The sequence below is a fragment of the Catharus ustulatus genome, chromosome 13 (genome assembly GCF_009819885.2).
Source record: "Catharus ustulatus isolate bCatUst1 chromosome 13, bCatUst1.pri.v2, whole genome shotgun sequence".
Lineage (NCBI taxonomy): Eukaryota > Metazoa > Chordata > Aves > Passeriformes > Turdidae > Catharus > Catharus ustulatus.
The window spans coordinates 17230574-17247672 of NC_046233.1; the positions used below are offsets into that span (position 1 = coordinate 17230574).

At 40.5% G+C, this 17099-nt stretch overlaps 1 protein-coding gene across 10 annotated transcripts in view; it reads left to right on the plus strand.

The window, feature by feature from the left end:
• The window catches only part of DOCK3 (dedicator of cytokinesis 3), a 187416-nt gene that overhangs the window by 142091 nt on the left and 28226 nt on the right, over positions 1-17099 (plus strand). For 8 of the 10 annotated variants that reach the window (XM_033071720.1, XM_033071726.1, XM_033071722.1 and 5 more), the window contains exons 28-39: positions 419-513; positions 1998-2073; positions 2971-3071; positions 3348-3406; positions 4773-4921; positions 7169-7254; positions 8977-9003; positions 9126-9221; positions 10898-10958; positions 11443-11536; positions 12210-12358; positions 16985-17071. In XM_033071720.1, the coding sequence (XP_032927611.1) occupies positions 419-513; positions 1998-2073; positions 2971-3071; positions 3348-3406; positions 4773-4921; positions 7169-7254; positions 8977-9003; positions 9126-9221; positions 10898-10958; positions 11443-11536; positions 12210-12358; positions 16985-17071 (1080 nt within the window). The remainder of the gene's footprint in view (positions 1-418; positions 514-1997; positions 2074-2970; positions 3072-3347; positions 3407-4772; positions 4922-7168; positions 7255-8976; positions 9004-9125; positions 9222-10897; positions 10959-11442; positions 11537-12209; positions 12359-16984; positions 17072-17099) is intronic. The other 2 variants (XM_033071723.1, XM_033071730.1) reach the window with 1 other exon arrangement.

Genomic DNA, 17099 nt, shown 5'->3' on the forward strand with positions numbered 1-17099 from the left:
GGGTGTGGTTAGTTCTCAAATTGTGACATAAGTCCAAAGATATTTGGACAGATTAATTAATAAAATGAATGCATTAAAAAGTTATTATAAGTCCAGTATATTTGAAAATAGCTGCAAATTGACACTGGAACTCTGGGTGGTAAGATGAGAAGTCAGATACAATTATGCAATATAGGGAAGATTTTCATCTCCCTGTAGAAGTGAAGATTTTAAAGAAGCTGGAAGTTGTATATTAGATGCAAACTAAAGGAATACAGCCATATTCCAATGTGTGTTGCTTCCATGTTTCCAGAGGAATGGTCTTGCAACACAAAGCTCAAGTAGAGTACACTTAGCTTAACTGTCCTTTTTTACAATCAAGAAAATAGATTCACCTGCAACTGCTGCTGATTTTTACTTCTTTTTCCCTGTGTGACAGGAGTTCCTCCTGAAGATTTTCTGTGTGTTTCGGAACCTGATGAAGATGAGTGTCTTTCCTCGAGACTGGATGGTGATGAGGTTGCTCACCAGCAAGTAAGTAGAGGAGCAGGTGTGAAGTGTTGCCATTGTGTGGCAGTTAAAGCCTGGGGCAGTGTTTTTCCTCAGACTGAGATGTGAGGATCAAGGCAGGGATCCTGGAGTGCCAGTCCTCATTCTGCTGTTGTAACACTCTGCACCAAACCTGTGTGTTCGTGGGTTTGTTAAACTGCACCAGTATTCTCAGAGCCAGGAGTTAGAAGCAGAGCTGAAGGAGCTGCCCTGAGGGGCCCAGCAGCTCCAGCACAGCTCCACAAGGCCCAGCTCCCCTCACCAAGGGGTGTTGATGAGCCTCTCACTCCCTTGCCAGGCAATCCCTGTGCTGAACATCTGGTTTTTTCCCATGAATATCCCTCCTTAGCCAAGCCAGGAGAGGCATTGGGGTATTTTGGAAAAGGGGGAGCAGACCCCAGCCATGACACACAGAGTTCTCTCTCAATTCAGTTGCCATCTGCCATTTTAATGCTCTCTTTTATCTCAGTTTCTTGCATCTCCTGGGTTAAGTACTGTGCTCTTTGGATTGGCAGCAGTGTTGAACACAGGGTGGCTGGAATTATTCACTGGTTTCCTTAGCTAATCTAGCTGTGGAATTCCCACTGGCTGAATGACAGCTGGAGTGTTCCCACTCTGAGGAAACACCACGGAAATGCTCCTAAAGGCTGCTTGCTCAGCTGAGCTGAATGCTCATCGAGTCCACCCTGCTAATGAGAAGTGAAAGAAGTGGGTTTCAGTAATTCAAGCATAAAGATTCAATGAAGATCTGTAAGAAAAAAAGAAATCCACCTGAAACAGGAGCTCCCTCAGATGCTGCAGGTTACCTGTTCCCTTGGGCATAATTTTAACAAAGCTTTAGACTGACAGGTACACTTAGCAGTGCTACTGGAGTATTGCATATGGATCAGAGATGTCCCTTTTGATACCACTGTTGCCTTATCTATATACCATTTATTAATTCCTGAATCTATCATGTGCCTTAATTGCCTTTCACTAAGGTGTACGTAGCCACCAACAAAAAATAACACAGAATCAAAAATGGGCAAAATACTCATGAATATCTTGAGTTGAATGAGAGTGAGATAAGGAACCATTGTATAGACAAGAACAAGGACAGATCAAACTTTTTTACTTACTCTCCTCTGGGGGAAAAAATCTTTCTGCTTAGAACAGGAGGAAAAGGAGTGTATTATTCCATTTCCCTGGTGGTCATACAGCCCAGCCATGCAAAATAGACAGGATTTTAAAGGCTCCTGTGTAAATTCTAAAAGTTACAATAATAGTGAAAGTTCACAGTCTTGTATTAATTATTACAAATTGTTCATTAAAGCATAGAATGGTGACTTCTGTGTAAATGTCACAGAGATTACACAAGAATGCTATTCTCTGTACCTGTAGTAAAACCAACACCACCAATCACTGTAATAATTTGTATTCCAGATTCAAATGTTCTCTTTTTGTTTTCTTGTCTTTGTTTTTGGCTGCAGTATCATAGTTACAACAGTTCAGTACTTGTCTTCTGCCCTGCATAAGAATTTCACAGACACGGACTTCGATTTTAAAGTAAGAATTGATTCAGAAAATGTTCTGACATCTTTTCAACTCAGCAGTAACAAAGGAACAGGAGCTGCCCTCTGCATTAGCTGATGATATTTGCAGCATTTATTAGAGTGTCTGTCAGGAAGATGACCTAACTGATAAAGGACAGGAATGGAATCTGCTGTGGAATTGATGGGAAGTAGAACAGATACAGTGTGAGATCAAATCAGGAAAATTCAGTCCCTCATAAAGGAAACAAGTAATTCCATAAGCATGGGGCTAATGGAGTGTGCTGTCTTCCAGACTGATGGATAATGCAATGTAAACTCAGGAAATGCTTTTTCTGGAGTTGGGGAATTCATGAACTTCCTCTCCCAGAGGTGTCTCTGGCTGATGACACAAAACCTGGAGGAATACAATCCTAGGGAGTGTTGTCCCTGTGTCTGAGGTAGTTGGAGATGGGCAGCAAGCTCAGTATTAGTAAGCAAGAGCTGCCAGATGTGCACCTGGGGAGAAGTGCACACATCAAGCTGGCAAAAACCTCATCTCTTTGGGAAAGCAGACTAAATTACCGGAGTCTCATTCATGATATAATTTGATTTCTGGGGATTTTTGACAGATGAAATCTGTTCGGCCTAGAGGAAAACAATTTAAAAGTTTGCTGTCACCAAGTCTATTCATTTTTGAGTTCTGGTGCAAGGAGGAAAACCCAGTGGCATTGCTTTTGTGGGGGTTTTAATTTCAGTTCCTACCAGGGTTGAAATAATCCACTTGTACTCTTAAGTGTTAATTTGTATCTCCATAGTAAGAGACCTATTGATGAAGTTACCCGTTGATTAAAAAAGGAGTCTATGTCTTTCTCCACTCCTTTAAAACTTTGTCTTGGAGTGTAATGTTATAAAATTCCTTCCCTTGTTACAGGTGTGGAACTCTTATTTCAGCCTGGCAGTTTTGTTTATAAACCAGCCAAGTCTCCAACTAGAAAATGCCACGCCACCCAAGAGGAAGAAAATTCTGGATAAGTAAGGATATGTTTTGTTGGGTTCCCACCTCAAAAAAGAGCCTTATTTTCTTACCATAAGTCTCTGTGATTTATTATGAAACCTGGGATGTGGAAATGCCTGGGAAATTAATAACTAGATCTCCCAATACAGCAACCAATGATTAGTCAAGTTATTTGATATTCTTACATTGAGATAAATGTGAATTGAATTTTTTTTAACCATTTGATTATTTTTTCACATCACTGCCTTGCAAGTTTTTGTTCCCTGGGCAGCTATGACTCTGTTCTCTCTCAGGTATGGTGATATGAGAGTGATGATGGCCTATGAGCTCTTCAGCATGTGGCAGAACCTGGGTAAGCCTCTCCCTCTTTCACCTGGCAACCAAAACCAAAGGAAAACTCCATTTCTGTCAGATTTTAAGTTTTTTTAATCCTTTGTTTCTCTGAAGAGAAGCGTTTCTCCCACCAAAACTCTCTTCTGCACTGTATTCCAGAGGAAAATAACAAAATGTTTGCTGATAAATACAAGGATGTGAGAAGGGATGAATCATTAAAAGAGCAAAGGAGAGACACAAGTCAGATTGGATAATTGAATAATGTGGCTGGAAAATATTCACCAAGCCAAATACAAACATTTTATGTGTGGGAATATAGGTAGGAGTTGCTATTCAAAAACACAAAGACTGCAAATGTACCATGCTGATAATCAGCTGAAGGGAAGCTACCTGTAAAATGCTAAGTAAAGGAGATTTTGTAATCTTTGAGAAAATATGTAAGAATCTGAGTAAGAGAAGAGGGACCACATTACTGTCACAGTATTTTCCCTAAGTGCACTTGATTCTAGATTAGTTTGCCCAGTCCTGCTTTCTACAGCTAAAAGAAACAACAAAACACAAAAAAATAGAATCCCAAGACAAGCTGGACAAAGTTGAGACAACAGTCAGGAAGACTACAGAAGTAAAAAAACTGAATAAGCCTGATTTGTCTTGCAAGCTAAAATGATACAGCCAGACCTGGTCACAGTTGAAAGGATGTGTGTGGAGAATAGAAGGCCCTCCAAGATAACAGAGATCCAATACCCAGAAAATGATGCTGGACAAACTCAACTGAGAAGTGAGAAGCCAGCTTTAGATGTGTAGATGCAGACATTTCTCACTGGATGCTGTTCCATATCAGGCTTTGATGAGTTTCTCTGCACCAGTGCAGTAGAGTGGCTCTGAACAGATTGTCAGCAAAGTGCCTCAGGTCCCTCCTGGAGCAGATCCACTTGGTCCCAGTCAAGGGCAGTTAGGAAGTCGAGACAGCAGTGGGCACCAAGAGCTCTGTAGTTCCTTGAAATCTAAAGGATTCTGTTCTAAGTACCATTGTTCTCACAGCCCTTTCAAAATCTTCATGAATTAGAAGCACCCCTGGCCTCTTTTCCCCCAGTCAATGTGTTTTAGTTCAGTTACCTTCGACAGTTTGAATTTTTTGCAAGTAAAAGGCAGTGACAATTTTTGCTGAAGGCTTTCACAGTGAAATCAAAAATGCTCTTAGAGATTTTGCAAGAAAGGGTGTAAAGCAAATACTGATTTTTCATCCCTTTTCAGGAAAAGAATGTTTGCTTTTGTAATGCTCATGCTTACTACTGTGTAAATGGCATTATTGCAAGGATTCCCTATTTTCTCAGTGACAAATATCAAAGGCTTTTATTTAATTACAATTGTTTTGTGTTGTACAGGTGAGCACAAGATTCACTTTATTCCGGGAATGATTGGCCCCTTTCTGGGTGTTACACTTGTTCCACAACCAGAAGTCAGGAATATCATGATCCCAATCTTCCATGACATGATGGACTGGGAGCAGAGGAAGAATGGCAACTTCAAACAGGTGAGGGCACTTCCCAAGCTTTCCTCTCCTAGAGCTGTCTATGTGCAGTGTCCAGCTGGAAGCAAGGAGTTTGTATTGGTTGATCTGTTTCAGACTGTGAAGATGTCATGTAAATATATATCTAAAATAGAAAATTCAAGACCTAATTCACAAAACTACCACATGACCTCCAAGATTGTTTAACCAGTGTTTAACCAGTGTTCATTTCCCATGAACATGGGGAAGAGGAGGGAGGTGCTCAGCACATCACACATGGGGAAAAGAATTTTGTAGATGCTGGGCTATCACTGCTCCCAGTGGTTTCACTTAGCTTATTAGTCAGCCATTAAATGGGTCAGAACCAAAAATGGGGATGCAAAGCTTTAGCCAGTCATTGTGCAAACAGTGCTCTCTGCTTCTCTGTCTTCAATTTGCAGCTAGGAACTGGTATTGTATAATTAAATCATTATACCATGCCTTGAAACAGACTTTGTAGCTGGTTTTATTTTCAGAAATTGCAGCAGCTCTCCAGAAAGGGTTAAGTCCAACAACAGCTCTGCAGTTTCCACCTGCTGTGAGCTCTGATTGCAAGTCAGGGAGAGAAATCTTCATCATTCTGTTTCCCAGGTGTGGTCAGAGAACTGCTTAGATTTTCCACTGCAAACCAGATTCCTGAAGTGCAGAGCAGTGCTAATAAAGGATGGCTTTGGTCTGGATCCTCAGATGACAGTGTTTCATTGTCATTGTGCTGGGGCAATACTGGGGGGCCAGAATCTGCAGAGAAGTGCTCTGAAGAAGTAAATCACCATTAAATTATCATAATTCATGTGATTAATTATTTGCACAGTCATTAAAATGCCAGATCTAATCTATCATTCCAGGAGAATAGCAGACCTTTCCCATAACCTGATCTATTAAAGGCTGTGTGGAAATGTATTACCAGGAGCTTGTTTTTCTTCCTCTTCAACTCCAGTGATTGCTGCAATTGTTATTATTTACTATTATGATTATTATTATTGCAATAGCATTTTGAGCATAGCCCTCTTTTCACTTGTTTTAGCATAACAATAGAACAGTCTTTCTCTGGAATTTACAGTAATAAGCACCTACTGTCACCTTCGAGTTTCTGGGCCTATTTATATTTTCTGCATCAAGATGAACTCTTCATAATCTTCATTTAATTTTTATACTCACTAATGTATTTTAAACTACAGCTCCAAGAAGATTTCTTAAATTACCTGTGGAGCAAATTTCCACACTGTTTTATGAAGCATATATTGTAACTTTCTAAGGTTAAAGATGAAATAATCATCTGTATTAGTGTTTAAATAAATAGTTAAATAGCCCAAGAGATAATAAACCTCATTAACTGCTGAACCAGGGAGTTATTTGCTTTCCAGTATGATGCTGGATAGCTGGACACAGGCATTACTGATTTCTGTTGTCACTGTAGATCGCAAGCAAAGGGAGGACTTTTTTTAATTCTGAGCTTCTCTTCACCTTTTGAATATTCAGTTGTTTGTCAGAAAATATAAAAACCCTGAAAACTCATTTTCAAGCCCATTATAAATTTTCTTCAGTAGTTCATGTTTTAACAAGGTTTTTTTTTCAGCAAGGCTGGATAACAATGCAGTTGGATTCAGGGATGAAATCAGGTCTCCCTTTAATGGTTTCAGCAGCAAGAGCACCAAGTCCATTTGTGTGCCACTGGCTGATTTGCTTTTCCTTCCTATCTTTACTTCCTTTACAATTTGATAACGTAAAGGAGCTCAAACTATGCTTGTGTTTTAAAAGTAAGCCATATTTCTGCAGATAATTTCAGACTTTAGGTGCCTCTCTCTTCACTAGTAGTGAAACTGCCTTCTGCAAGATTTCTGACTACATGAAATTGTTTTGTTTAATGCTACATATATCATTTTCTGCACTTGAATCAATTTAATGAGAATATCTGCTATCACACTTGATATTTAGAGTAGGGATTAATATGTGTTCAAAATCTTTCTAAGAGAAAAATAATGATGCTGGTGTGGCCCTTTATGTAAGTGAAAGAAAAAGTGGAAGTGTCATATAATCATAGAGAGGCTTAAAAAGTGGGGTTTAATGCAAATAATCTTCCAATATAATGATGCCTGGGTGATTGCAAATCAATGACACCAGCAGAGCAGAGCAGTGGAGCTGGATATTCTGCTGTAGTTCAGGGTGCAGCTTACCTGGTGTCCTGGTTCCCTGGAAGTGTGTCTGAGTGATGGCTTTGGTCACTTCCTGCAGGTGGAAGCCGAGCTGATCGATAAGCTGGACAGCCTGGTGTCCGAAGGAAAAGGTGATGAGAACTACAGGGAGCTCTTCAGCCTGCTGTAAGCTTTGCCAGTTCATGCTCCTCGTGTTGTGCAGGGCCACTGGAAGAGTCAGGCACGGATCTGTGCAGCCACAGATCCTTGTGGGGGCAGGAAAGGGCTTCCTGGCAAGTTCCATGGAATGGCTCAGTGAGGTAGTGCTGAAAGTAATAGAGAGACCTAAATTCTTCCTTGTCTTCTCTCTGTGACATCTAATAAAAGGCTGCACAGGTTATCATCCTGCTATCAAAAATTCATTTGCTGGAGGAGCCAGAGCCCTTCTCTTTCCATAGCAATGAGTGAGATCCTGGCCTCAGGATTTAGAGACATAGTGCACTGTCTACAGAATCAGGCCTTGTTAGAGCAAAGGAGATTTTCCTCAGCATTTTTCCTTCTTTCCTCCTATTTTTGAAGGCCATGTTTTGGTTGGCTCAACAGCTGCCAGTTGCTTCCTCCAGAGTCTATTGTGACACTGTATTTCCACATTCTTTCACACCAACCGAATGTACTCAGGAGGATAAACTTAAAGATTTTATATCTGACTTCACACTTTACAACCTTTGATTACTGGTCTGTCTCCAAATTTCATTTTGAGTGTTCCTGGTTTATTTCAGAAGGAATAGACAGAAAATTTTATGTGGCCCCCAATAGCACACCAGCTGTTTGAGGCATAAACCTTTGTTTTGCTGGAACCAATAATTCTGTTTCTGAATTTGCCATTGCATATGCATTCATTGTAAGCTAGATAAGCCTGCCCATTCCATGTGCTTATCCTCAGGAAGTATGGAAATGTATTCAATTTGGATTTCTGTATATTCAGCCTTGGGAAGTCTTGGATCTCATGTGTACAGATAAAGTAAGTCTATTTCAGGGATAAAGGAAAGGAAATATCTATTCTTTTTTTTATTCACATGGCAAGAGGAATAGTGTGCCTTTGCAGCAGTTGAAGGCATTCATTACCTGAAATGTTAAGAATTGAAGGGCTGTAGCTTTTAGTCATTTGTAGATGATAGTGATTGGATGCATTACCAAGAAACAGCCTGGAATTCCAGCAACCACTAAGTTTATATTTGCCACCGAGTTGTCTGAGAACAATATGAGGAAACAACTGAGGAAAAAATTATACAAATTAGTAAATGCTGTGTGAAAAAACGAGTTGACCCTGAATTCTACTGTCTCAGCTACACTGCTGAAAAGGGAATTGGCTCCCTCAGCTGCAAATATCCCAGTACTGAAGAGTTTGCCTCTTTGGAGGACACCCAACAGAATTTCTTTCCTAGAAGTGGCAAATTGTTTGACTGGAAATCCAGTTTCAGGGAAACTGGCATGTAAATTTGCTTTCTTTCTTCACTTCTTAAACACAATATTGAGTGCTCTCATTGTAGCCTTCTCTCTTCCTTCACAACTGTGTGAGATGGGTGCTCAATGCACTGTCTATGCTAGGCAGGAGCAGATTGCTTTTATTTCCAATTTAAATACAATGTGATTCAGGGTTGGTTGCTGATTAGAGATGAAAAGTTATGGAGGGATGAGCAAAGAAGAAATATTTACAGTAGGTTTGGACTCCTTTTCAGTTTCTGACTGCTGCTAACAGTATTTAAGCTACAGGTAATAATGTGGGAACCAGGTATTGCCATGAGTGTTGCTCTTTTTCATATCTGTTAAATGGCAATGTGAGGATATTTTCCCTTCTCCTGTCAATTCTGTAATTTCCTTATCTTTACCTCATGCTGCCTGGAGTAGAACCCAACTCTTTGGGCCTTATCCCAGGTAAGATGCTAATTCTTCTGGCATTTGTTTTATGAGGGAGAAACCAAGTTGCCTGTGTCAGTCTGCATGCACTGCACCGTTTCCCTGGATGCCTCACCTGCTGCCTTTCCATCTCCAAACAGTTTGCTGGAGAAGATTGAGCAGGAAACTTGGCGGGAGACTGGAATCTCCTTCGTCACATCCGTCACTCGTCTCATGGAGCGTCTGCTCGACTACAGGTACCTGGCACCAGCAGTGGCATGTGCTAAGCACAAGAAGTTTATCAAGACATGGCACCAAATTCCTGCAGGGAATACTTTTATTGCCTGTCAAGCTGCATAGATGCAAGCCAATGTATCATGCTGGGTTCTGAGCAAACTCTCATCTCTAGAGCCCTTATTCTCATTCTTGTGTGCTTGTTCCTGATAGTTTTGTACTGAGGTTTATTCAGGTCACTAAAATATTAATTCCTTCTATCACTGAAATGATCTCACCTAACTGAGCAAAGTAGATGTTAAATACAAGAGTGATCCCCAAAGCCTCACTGAACCAAGGTGTGCTGAATGCCTCATCCAGGCCTGCAGGGCTGGAAGATTTCTATCTGGGAACTCTGACACATCAGCTCATGAGCAAGATTTCACTATAAATTAAGCAGCCTTCATTTAGTTTTAAACTGAAGTTTGCAGGACTGTTGTGGCAATGCAGCTGAGCCTTGACTTAGTTAGAAGGAAATATTTTAACTTTAGATTTCTATATACACACACACTCAGATGGCTTTTTTTTAATAATAGACAATTTGAACCTATATAGAACTGCCCCAGATATTTCTATCTTTAGCCTACTGACAAGAGTTCAAATACTCTTTTCTTCTGCTGCTGCTCATTAGAGGTGAAACCCTCTGACTGGGCTGGGTGTTCTGCAGTCCCAGTTCCTTTTCTGTGATTTTTAGTTTGCTCTTTTTGTTATCCCTACCACCTTGATCCAATCTCCTGCTTTTTTTCCTGGCAACAACTGCTCTACAACTACTGTGCACAACCAGGTACTGGAGACACAATTAAAGGGAATGCAGGGGAGCTGCTTGGGGGTTTTTTGGGGGGCAGGGTGGGGAGTGTTGTGTGTTTATGGTTTCTGGTTTTTGTTTTTTAATGATAAACGGCTGCCAGCAAGGCAGCTTTGACACACAGATACACATGCTTAATTGAGAAACACATACCAGCTTTTAATTGGTTTTCAATCTGCAGCTGATTTGTCACTCCCAGAACAGGGAACTGGAATGTGGCATTGGAATTTGGAAAAGCACAGGCATTTCTTAGAGTCCAGCTGCCAGCCAGTAGCTGTAACAGTTCTCAAGATGGTTTGCTGTGTCACTGCTTTAAAAATTTAATCACTTGTACTGTTTGAATATAAACAATTTCTAAAATATTCCAGAAACCAAAGATGAGTTTTGTGATTTAACTTACCTATGTCAAAGTTAGAAATCTAGTCTAAATCCCTTATGTTGTATCCTTGTGTGCCAGACCACACTGCAGAGCTGCATTTATGGAAGCCAACCCTTTGACTAGGACAAAATGTTTACATCTGGATAAATAAGAGGTTGTTTTCTTTTATAGTAGATCTTGCATTTGGATTGTTTTTGACCACTAATATCTGATTTTTGTTCCGATTCTTGTAAGAAATGAAGGAACAGTCATTTCAGGTGCTTGTTTGCAGATGCAAGCTTGTAAGGGGACACTCAGTTCTCACATCATCTCAGGTCTAATATGAACATTTTTCTTAGAGGAACTTTATAAAATGAAGTGTATGATTATTTTTTGTTTGTTATCCAGGAAAACTCTGGTAGATTAGATAGCTTCAAATTTATTTTAAAAGAACTGTTTTTGCTGAGGTTTGTTTCAACATTGCTCTGCTTTCTTAGGGACTGTATGAAAGGAGATGAAACAGAAAACAAGAAGATTGGCTGCACTGTTAACCTTATGGTAAAGATGTTTCCTTTATCTCTTTGAGATCTCTGTGCAATCTTGTTGAAACTGGGATGGGAAAGGCTGGGATAGGAATCTGTGTCAGGCAAAAGTAGCTTCAGAATCCAAGCACTGGGATGACAGAAGAGAACCATGAGGATTGTGAGGATCCTCTCTAGTCCAATTCACTGCTTTAAGCAGGGCCAAGTAGGTCAGGCTGCTCAGGTCTGTTCAGCTGAGTTCTGTGTATCCCTGTGACACAGGTTCTACAACCTCTCTCACCTCTTCTTTCAGCTTTTACATTCTACCTTCATTTTGAAAAAAATCATGCCACGATATAAAATTAGTGGGTAGATCAGTGTGAATGTGAAAAGATTTACTACTTTTCTTTCCCACTAAGAATGTGTTCTCTTTTCAATAACGTTGCACATCCACATGTGCTGCTGAGTGCTTGAATGAAGGGAGAGTCTCAAGAGTCCCAGCTCTGTTTTTTCTTTCACAGAATTTCTACAAATCTGAAATTAATAAGGAGGAGATGTACATCCGCTATATCCACAAGCTGTGTGACATGCACCTACAGGCTGAGAACTACACAGGTGAGGGAGACATTCCCCACTTGGAGTCCTCATGACATTCTGTAACTCCCTGATGTTAGACAATATCTGCTTCATTCTCTTGGAAAGAACTTGCATGAATCAGTTATGGCAGTTGGGAGGGCAAAAAGCTGCAGCCCAGCTCATTCCCTCGAGTTCAATACTGTCTGTTTATACCCAACCACATGATTATTGCATTACACTTCAAATTTTACATTAAAGTGTTCTTTAAAGAAGATGGATTAGCAAAAAAATCACAGCAGCATAATGAAATTTAGAGGAAGATTAGCAAAACCACCATTATATAATCACTTGTCATGTTTCCTTGCCTTGCAGTGCTGAGGGAGCACTTGGAACGTGCATGGACTCTAATGCTCTGTTGTCCAAGCTCTGTTTACAGCTGCAGGCCCCAAATCTAGTTACAGGCTTGAACATCTGACTGTGCATTTAAATCAAGTAGCTGGTAAAAAGAAACTTGACAGATTTGTACCTAAAAATTGTGTGCTGCTATTTTAAGTAATTGAATAATTTAATGGTCCTCTAAGAGTTGAGATTTTTTTTCACAAACTATAAATCAGAAATCGCAGACTGTCAGAAGCAAGTCTGTGACCTTTCAGTATTGGCTGTGTTTATTTTCTGTCATTGATTCAGTGCTCCATAATTGCCTTTCCTACAGAGGCTGCATTCACTTTGCTTTTGTACTGTGAGTTGCTTCAGTGGGAGGACAGACCTCTGAGAGAGTTCCTGCATTACCCATCTCAGTCAGAGTGGCAACGTAAGGAAGGTCTGTGCCGTAAGATTATCCATTACTTCAACAAAGGGAAGGTATGCCAACTTCTTCTCTCTTCCAGCAGCTTCCTTCCCTTTTCCTGACCGACCTAGGGCTTGCAAGCCATCATCTCAGTTCAGTAGTCTGGAAGTAAATTTGTATCAAAAGGGTTTATAACATGACAAATTGGCTCTCTGGACAAAAAAAAACAGATGAGAAAAGGTATTTCATTATGTATGGCATTTGGAACGGATTAGGGAGGCCAACAGGACAAACACCAGAACATTTTTAAACCTTTAAACCAAGCCTTGGATCAGCTGATGTGGCAGAGTGCCAGTTCCTCAGCTTTTAGGGGGTGGGATTGCATTTTGTAGCTGTCTATGCAAACTGCTGTGCTGTGACTCACTTGAGAACTTGTTTTGTGCTTAACCTACACAAGGAAATGGCAGGCAAATGCTATAGGGGTCTCTTTATTGAAAAAGATTTAAATCCTTTCAGTGTCACTTACTTTAAAGTGATTTTCAATTGAAGTGCAGTTCCATCCACTGCACAAGAAGAAAATCAATCCATTTCAATTTCATATATTGAGTATGAGTTTTCTACAGTTAATTATATTTTTTTTTCAACTACTGCAGAGGTAGATGCTTTAGTCCCTTGTGTCATGGTGTTTTGGGAACATTTCAGAGGTGAACCTTAAAAGTACTTCATCTGTTGGAGTATTTTCAAATTTTTTCCTTCTCTAGGAAAGTTCCTACAGCTTATGTTCTTGGGAGATAATATCTGTATGTGTGCCTTGGGGTTGATTTTGCCTGTAATGGCAATGACAGTGACATTAAATACAAATGTGAGTTGGTTCTTATGGGGCTGCCATTCCAGATAATTCATCCCTAGTCCTAGTAATAGGAGTTGCATATGGCAGAAGCATTTTCTACAAAACCTGCAAAAGGAAGTCAGATTCCTGTGTGAAGGAAGAAATGGCCTGTTTATGAGGAAGTGATTAAGATCTTTTTTGTGTGTGCCTGACAGAGCTGCTCTTTTGTGATAACACTGCATACAGTTCTCTCATTTCAGAAATTTTCAGGGGTTTTCAGACTCCACTTAAAAACAAATTACTGGCTTGTACAAATATTGCAGTACTGTACTGTCTGACTAGACAAAGATGATAGAGGCACTATGGAAAGCAAGTGAGTCTTTATTTTTGACACCACCAACAGGGAATCCATATACACAGTGAAGGAGAGTAAAAATTGACTGATGTAATTAGGCTATAAAACTCCTAAGATTATGGAGTGTTAACCTCTTGAGGTTTTCTCCCTACTGGATGTTTTTGGAGTTACTTGATTTTTGTTTTAATCCTCCTTTATTGCAAATGGTAGCTGAATGATTAAATAATCCACTTAAGCAGTGTGTATGTCACTCAGATTATGGAAGTGAAAGATGCTGAGAAGCCAAATCCTCCTTTTCAGCACTCTTGCTGTGTGACACGGAGCAGCTCAGGGAATGGAAGAAACCTGCTTCCCTTGCTTGTGTCTGACAGCTTCTTTCTGCACTATCCTGATGGTCCCTCCTCAGCTTCTCAGAGCAGGATTTGTTGTTGTCTTTCAGTTGCATTTCCAGAGTTCCATTTCTCATGCTGCTCCTGGCCTCTTCCACCAAGTGTGGGTGTCGAGGCAGAGTGTAAAGGCTGTAAAAATTCTGCATTTGTTTATAGGAAAATTTTCTCAGGACAGAAATGGGAGGAAAGGTGTCCACAAGGGTGTCTTGTGACATGCCAGTGGCACAGCTTGTGGCAGGCTTGGGATGTGCAGTGGGTGCAGAGCTGACTCCCACCCTCAGCAGTGTCAGCAGCAGCCCTGTGCTGGGAAGGAACATGGTGTTCCAAAGCCTTTTAGCCTTCACTGGTCATGTGTCCCTTCCTGCTGATTTCTGCTATGCTGGGAATTGGTTTGGGGCTCAGCTGGCAGTATGTGCAAGTACATAACTTAAACTGAAGATATTTTTAACCCTCAGTTACAATTTTGACTGTTAAAAGTTCTCTAGTTGAAGACATCCGTTAATGGAACAGTTTGAACCCGACTGATCGTGTTTCTGCACAGTAATAGCTTGAAAACTACACAATCCTTTTCTGTCCAGTTCACTGCTTGATTTATTGACTGACAGTTCTGAGCAGCTCCCACCATGGCATTGCAGGGTCTGCTCTCCTTAGTGCAGCCAAGTGCACACAGAGACCCAAAGCAGTGTTCCCAGAGCACTTTGGTTTTGATCATGTGCTCCATACCCACACGTGAAATCATTTCTCTTGTGTACCCTCATGGGAATCATTTCCAAAAGAAATCTGCACATGGGATGTGAGTAAATAAAGGTTTGCATTCAGAAGGGTTGATTGTCTCTACCTGTGCCCCCTTGTGTGCTGTCAGCTGAGAGTTGCTGGTGTCATAGGAGAAGGCTGCAGTAAATGCCCTATGAATGTGGCTTTCAAGTAAGACACAACATGCAAACACATCAGAGGCAGCAAAACAGAAAGCACTAATGAGCAAAATTACCAGTGGAGACATCAGGAAGTTATTTGAAAAGGGAAGTGACACTTGCATGTCACATGGAATTACATATTAATTATCTGTATTGTGAAGATGTTACTCGTTAGCATCACAGATTTTGAAACTGAAGCTCCAGTGTCTTGGATATCCATTCATTCTTTTTCTTTCAAATATCTACAAAGCATTTTCTCTTTAGGACATTACCTGTATATTGTTTTTCTTCACTTCTTTATCTCATCTTGTATCTGCAGAGTATTCAGGTAGCACAGTGGAATTTCTTGGTGTGGAAACTGAAACAAAGAGAGAGCCTGAGTTAGGATGACAGGAATGGTATCAAGGTACATGTGGAAGAGGTTGTGTATAGAGAAATCAGATGTGGTACCATGTTGTTAATTTAATTGACATTAGAAAAGGAGCATGAAAAGGTTACATCCCTCAGATCACCTGGAGGGAAAACAGCCAGTGAGCTTTCTGCTTCTGTCCAGAACACACATTAGAGAGTTAGGTAGGCTTTAGTCACAGCATCCCATTTGGAAGTAAGACTGCTCACACTCTCTGTGGGGAAAAAAGCCATTTATTCCTGGCCAGATGTTTTAGAAGTGAACATAGATCAACTGAGGACTGAAAATCTATGTATAGTATCTCTGTAAAGAATGTGCTGCAACCATTAAAATGCAGTGGTGTTTGAATTTTGTTCTGAAATGCAAACACTTAACTGACTATGGTTGACCTCAATTCAGTGGATCAGTTTGTGTGTCATGGGCTTTGACAACCCACAGCAAAAATCCTGTTCATGTGAGATCACAAATACCTCACTAATATCCAGAGTAGTCAAGAAACTGGTCTTTCAGTTCCTTTCCTATTGTATCTATTTCTTTATTCTAAATAAATCTCATGCCTCCCATTTTCCCAAACTACAAATACTATCAGAATATCCAAATTGATTCTAGTACATTTTATTTAGCAAGTTTTCATTAAAGTTTTTGTAATTAACTGAAATTTAACTAAAGAGCTGTAGTTAGGAAGTAATAGTAAGGAGAGAACAGACACTACAAATGTGGGTTTAAAGGGAAATACTGTAAACTGCCTCATAAATTAAATCAAACAGTGTAGAGATTCACTTTTTTATGTGAAGGTACATGTAACCAGGAGAATTCTTTCCATATTAAGTGTTAATATTTTACATGATTGCTGTTAATGACTGTTACCAAGAATTTACAATATTGCTATTAATATTCTTAAAACTCAAGATGATAGTCTAACTCACACATTAATTTTGTTTTCACTACAACAGGGTCCTTTGTAAAACAACTGGCAAATTAGCCCAGTAATGCATAATAAAACTTAATCCAGTAAAGGTTCAACTGAGACCTTGGTGTTCTAAATCCTTTACCATAAGCATGGTAAGAAACAGCCACTCCCCCAAAAGGCTTCCAGTGTGTGCAGGTAAAAGGTGATGGAAGAGATGTCAGTGTAAAATGAGCTCTCCAAAAAGCCACTTGAGGTAACAGGAGAGTCTTTGTCTCAGTGTGAGTGTGCCCAAAGTGGATCTCACCCTCCTGTCCTCTGGGATGATGAGTATGGTGTGCTAGGAGAGATTAATTGTGTGGGATTGGGAGCTGAAGAAATGAGTGTGGCTTTCTGAATATGGATATTGAGTCACTGCAGTGATGCAGGTCAGTTCTGAGGATGTTTTGTGTATTGGAGTGTTCCCCCTGCCTGGCAGTTTGTGCTTCAGTGGGAAGGGGAGCACTTTGCTGGAGAGCCAAGCCCTAACTCTGTACTCCAGGGAGTTCTAGTGCAGGAAGCAAAGGAGTTGTTTGGGGGTGGGTTGAAGGGGTGTCTAGCTCAAAGAAAAATTGTTAGTTTTATTATCTCTCTCCAGATAAGTTCCCAGTCTCATAAATGAGCTGCCAGAACAAGCACTATGTGTGTGTAATTTCCACGGAACATATGCCTCTGTTCCCATCTTTTAGAAGGACTTGATCTGCTATTTAATGGAAATGGTTTCATCACATTGCATTTTCACATCTCATCTCTGCCATTTCATACCAAATGAATTCCCAGAATTGTTTCCATGCTGCTCTCAGCTGAGCTGCAGTAGCATTGTGTTTGCTGTGAGTGTGATTTGCTTTGGCCCTGCAGAGCTGGGAGTTTGGCATCCCGCTGTGCCGAGAACTGGCCATCCAGTACGAGAGCCTCTATGACTACCAGAGCCTCAGCTGGATCCGGGTAAGTGCCTGCACCTTCTCTCCTTGCA